The following is a 3807-nucleotide window of genomic DNA, read 5'->3' on the forward strand; positions in this document are numbered from 1 at the left end:
TTTTCTGACCGTCTCCACGGCCTCCGTGGTGGGTATGCAAGTGAAGAGAGAGACTACATCAAAGGACACCATGGTTTCATCTGGATCCAGGATAAGTTTCTGGACCTTGTCGATGAAGTCGGTGGAGTTCTTGATGTGGTGTGGGGTGTTCCCCACGAGAGGAGCAAGGATGGTAGCAAGGTGTTTAGCAATGTTATAAGTGGCTGAGTTTATGCTACTGACTATGGGTCTGAGTGGGACAAGCTTCCTTGTGGATTTTAGGAAGTCCGTAAATGCAGGGTATGGCATCCCCTGGGTAAAGGCAAATTACTGTAATAACTTAGAGTAATTTGTGAGGGCCATGGCCACCTCAGTCACTGGAAGGTTACTGAACCCCGTTACACATATTATGTATATACTTCATTTTGTTTGATCATTGTATTTGAAATAAGCTTAAATCAGGTTGGTACAGTTGTTGGTAGGTTAGGACATCTTAGTTGCACTGCACAGCAGCATGTTATAGTCAGAAGCCAGTTTTGAATGTTTTTCACTTGTCGATAATCTTTCTTACTGTAGAATGATGGACTTCATGTGTGAAGAAAGCACGTTAGTGTTAAGGATACAAATCTGGTACTTTAATACAATTTAGAGGTCATACAGATCAAATCAAATTATAAACTTAAATAAATTAATGAGTAAAATTATGCATAATTTCTACATTCCAGAAACATCATTTTCATTACTCCTACCTGAAAGGCTGAAAAGAGATTTGATTTTTCTGAGTCTTTCTCCAGACAAACTACATTCAAAGCAGCTCAGTTAAACATGTGACATGGCTACATATTATTATATGTTCATCTAAAACCTGACAGTGCTGACAGTGAGAGCAGAGACATGTGACACTGTTAGTGGTTATTTTGTGGTACAGACAAAAACCTAACAGAAGAGAAACCTGCAGACACAATGGCTTTGATGTTTTCATTAATGGCATCAGAAGCACACAAAGTAAAGTGCTTAAGATTAGAGCTTTTCAATCTCAATTGGATTTCAATTTCAACTTATTTCTCCTGTAATTTATATTCCAATAAAGTGAGCGTAATCCACTGATGGATCAAGAAGCTGCAGTGTCTTTGCTGTGATGGTAAACGTTTATCATTGGAGAAAAAAATCACCATATTAACAAACGTTTCTTTATTGAGCACACAGTGGCTCGATGGTGGAGTAGAGGTCAGCTTTGTGGTTTTCACTGAAGTGCAGTCTGCTGTAGTGATGATCATCCTGCCCTGCTGACTGAGCTGAGATGTTTTCATAAATGAGATCAAGGTTCATCTGATGAGACGAGACAGTGATCATAAATTCATGTTAAAGAGAAGACCCTTGGGCCCCCACCCCAGCAGGCCCTGGACACAGCCAGGGGGACCAGGCCACACCAAGCAGCAGCTGGCGGGTGGGGCACCAGCCACCAGCAGGGAGCATGGTAGGGTGAAATAGGCCCCCACACCTGGGGCAGCATGAGATGTTCTGAGAAAGGTGGAGTCTAAGACACAACCTGACACACACACATACATTCATATTGCTGCAATGTCTCTGAAATTCTGTAAAGTTTATGGATTGGAAGTCCTGTTGTACAAAAACAAATAAAGTTTAAACATGACTGGTCTTAGAGATAACACAATAATGTTCACCTAATACACAAGAAGACAGTGATAGGGAGAAGTATTAAACCCAGCAGAGCTGCAGAAACTCCTGCAGCTGCTCGTATCCGTGTTCCTGTGGTACTTTGGACAGTGAGAGTCTTTGGAGCAGAGCTGATATCTTTGTTGGTTTTCACAGCACAGGCGTAGCTTCCTGCATCCTCCCTGCTGACTGGGTCTAGGATCAGATGTTTGGTTTGGTTCTCTCTCGGGGTCAGAGGTCGACTGTTCAAGTACCAAATGTAGTTTGTGTTGTCAGTCAGAGGACAGCTGGTACTGCAGGTCAGTGTGACTCTCTGACCCTCTGTCACCACTGCAGAAGGACTCATCTTCACTCTCAGCTCTGAAAAACACTCAGACTTGTCAGTAACTGTAACGGTTTCTCATTAAAGAGACAACAGGATTTGGTGCTTTGGATTTTCACTAACTTCTGAAGAGTGCAAGAAGCATTAAAAACTCTTTGTAGCTTTTTGACTAAATAAAACATAATCATCACCTGAGGAAAATTCCTGCATCTTTTTCTTGTCAATTCAGTTGAAAGCATTGCAGAGGATATTGTGTTGACAGCTGTTTTTACATATATAATGACAAACCATAATTACCTGTGACAATCAGAGTAACTCCAAGAAAATCAGACTCTATCACTTCTTCAGCTTCTGTTGTGATGGTGAACCTGTATTCTCCTGAGTCATCTCTCTTCAACTTCTTTAATCTGAGGATGTGTTGGTTCTTCATGATGTCATCATACTCCACATGATCTGCATCCTCAGTCAGCTGTTCAGCTTCCTCCTCAGCATTTCCCTTAAATTTATACCAACATTTAGACTGTATCTGCTCGTAGTCAGGATGTGAGTATTTACTGGAGATGTTCACTGAAGATCCTTCCAGAGCACAGATTCTGCTGTGGACATAATTCAAACTCCAGCAGGAATCACTGAAACCTGAAATATGGATGAAACAGAAATATAACATACATAAACAGAAATAATTAACAAATCATTTCTGTTTATGTATGCTCTTGTATCACATATGTAAATGATTTCCCTTGATCATGAATTTTTAATCAATTGCTATGCAAATATTTTATCAGGACCTATAAGATATACAGTAAATTATTGATTCAAAAAAACTGTTTTCAGAAAAAAAAAACCCTCAGTGAATTATTACAAAATCATTACAAAATATATAAAATTATTGCAAAATAAGTACTAACAATTGCCAATAGCTATAACAGAGACTCACACCTCATACAATAATGAGCCTAAAAATGCAAAAGAACAACACCTGTGACTGTTCCAACAAAATAAAACATTATCAGATCTTAAAAATGGTGGTTAACACATTATTATTGTAGCATTAAAATTTACAGTGTTTCTGTTATTGTGGTCAGATATTCTAACAACAACACAGAACAATCAACTGTACCATACCATAACTGTTCTATTTTGTAAGTTTACAGACAATAAGTAATAAGTTTACTCACAGACGTCAGCAGAGCGCACATCCTCAAGACCTTTTACAGCACAAGACAAACTGTCTGGCTGAGAGATGGAAACTAGAATCTGTTTTCCCTCCTGCACTGTAGGCTTTCTGTTTTCATACCACACAAAGGAAATCAGAGGCTCAGTCAGAAAACAGCTGCTGTTACAGGTCAGTCTGATGTGACCTCTGTGTTCAGCAGGAGTCCTCTGGACATGAATTTCTGTTGGGAGATGATGAACACATTTTCCACCAGTTCATCTCTGTCATGTCAAATAAATTAACAAATAAAAATGAAATTTCAAAGTGCAGTTTGTCCAGAACTTCACCTCTGGGATATGTGATGGAGCAGGACTCGTCCACTGATGTCTGCTGAGAAGAACACATTCTCCCTTTAGCATAGGTCACACTGAAGCAGGTCGGAGTTACAGAATCTGAAAAACACCACTGACGTTTAAACAGTGAAATTATTCATGTCTGTCAGACATCTCATAACATGATGAGGAGGCGTCCATCATGACTCACCCACAGAGACTTCAGGGGCTCTGAGATCCTCGTAGCCTTTGACAGCACAGGAGTATGTGACTGCTTCCTCACTGCTGAGCAGCTCTTGGTACCAGGGAGACCAGTCCTCATAGAGAAACTCTCTGTTCTT

The 3807-nt window shown here is 40.1% G+C and overlaps 1 protein-coding gene across 1 annotated transcript in view; it reads right to left on the reverse strand.

Annotated features, from left to right (window-relative positions):
• LOC102295277 overlaps nt 1-3807 on the reverse strand; it is a 21409-nt gene that overhangs the window by 1625 nt on the left and 15977 nt on the right. The window contains exons 4-8 of the mRNA XM_014331174.2: nt 3678-3778; nt 3482-3586; nt 3157-3375; nt 2276-2614; nt 1759-2016 (exon numbers count right to left, since the gene is read on the reverse strand). Of these exons, the coding sequence (XP_014186660.1) occupies nt 1759-2016; nt 2276-2614; nt 3157-3375; nt 3482-3586; nt 3678-3778 (1022 nt within the window). The remainder of the gene's footprint in view (nt 1-1758; nt 2017-2275; nt 2615-3156; nt 3376-3481; nt 3587-3677; nt 3779-3807) is intronic.

The sequence above is a fragment of the Haplochromis burtoni genome, unplaced genomic scaffold (genome assembly GCF_018398535.1).
Source record: "Haplochromis burtoni strain Fernald_Lab_line unplaced genomic scaffold, NCSU_Asbu1 Contig_1496, whole genome shotgun sequence".
Classification (NCBI taxonomy): domain Eukaryota; kingdom Metazoa; phylum Chordata; class Actinopteri; order Cichliformes; family Cichlidae; genus Haplochromis; species Haplochromis burtoni.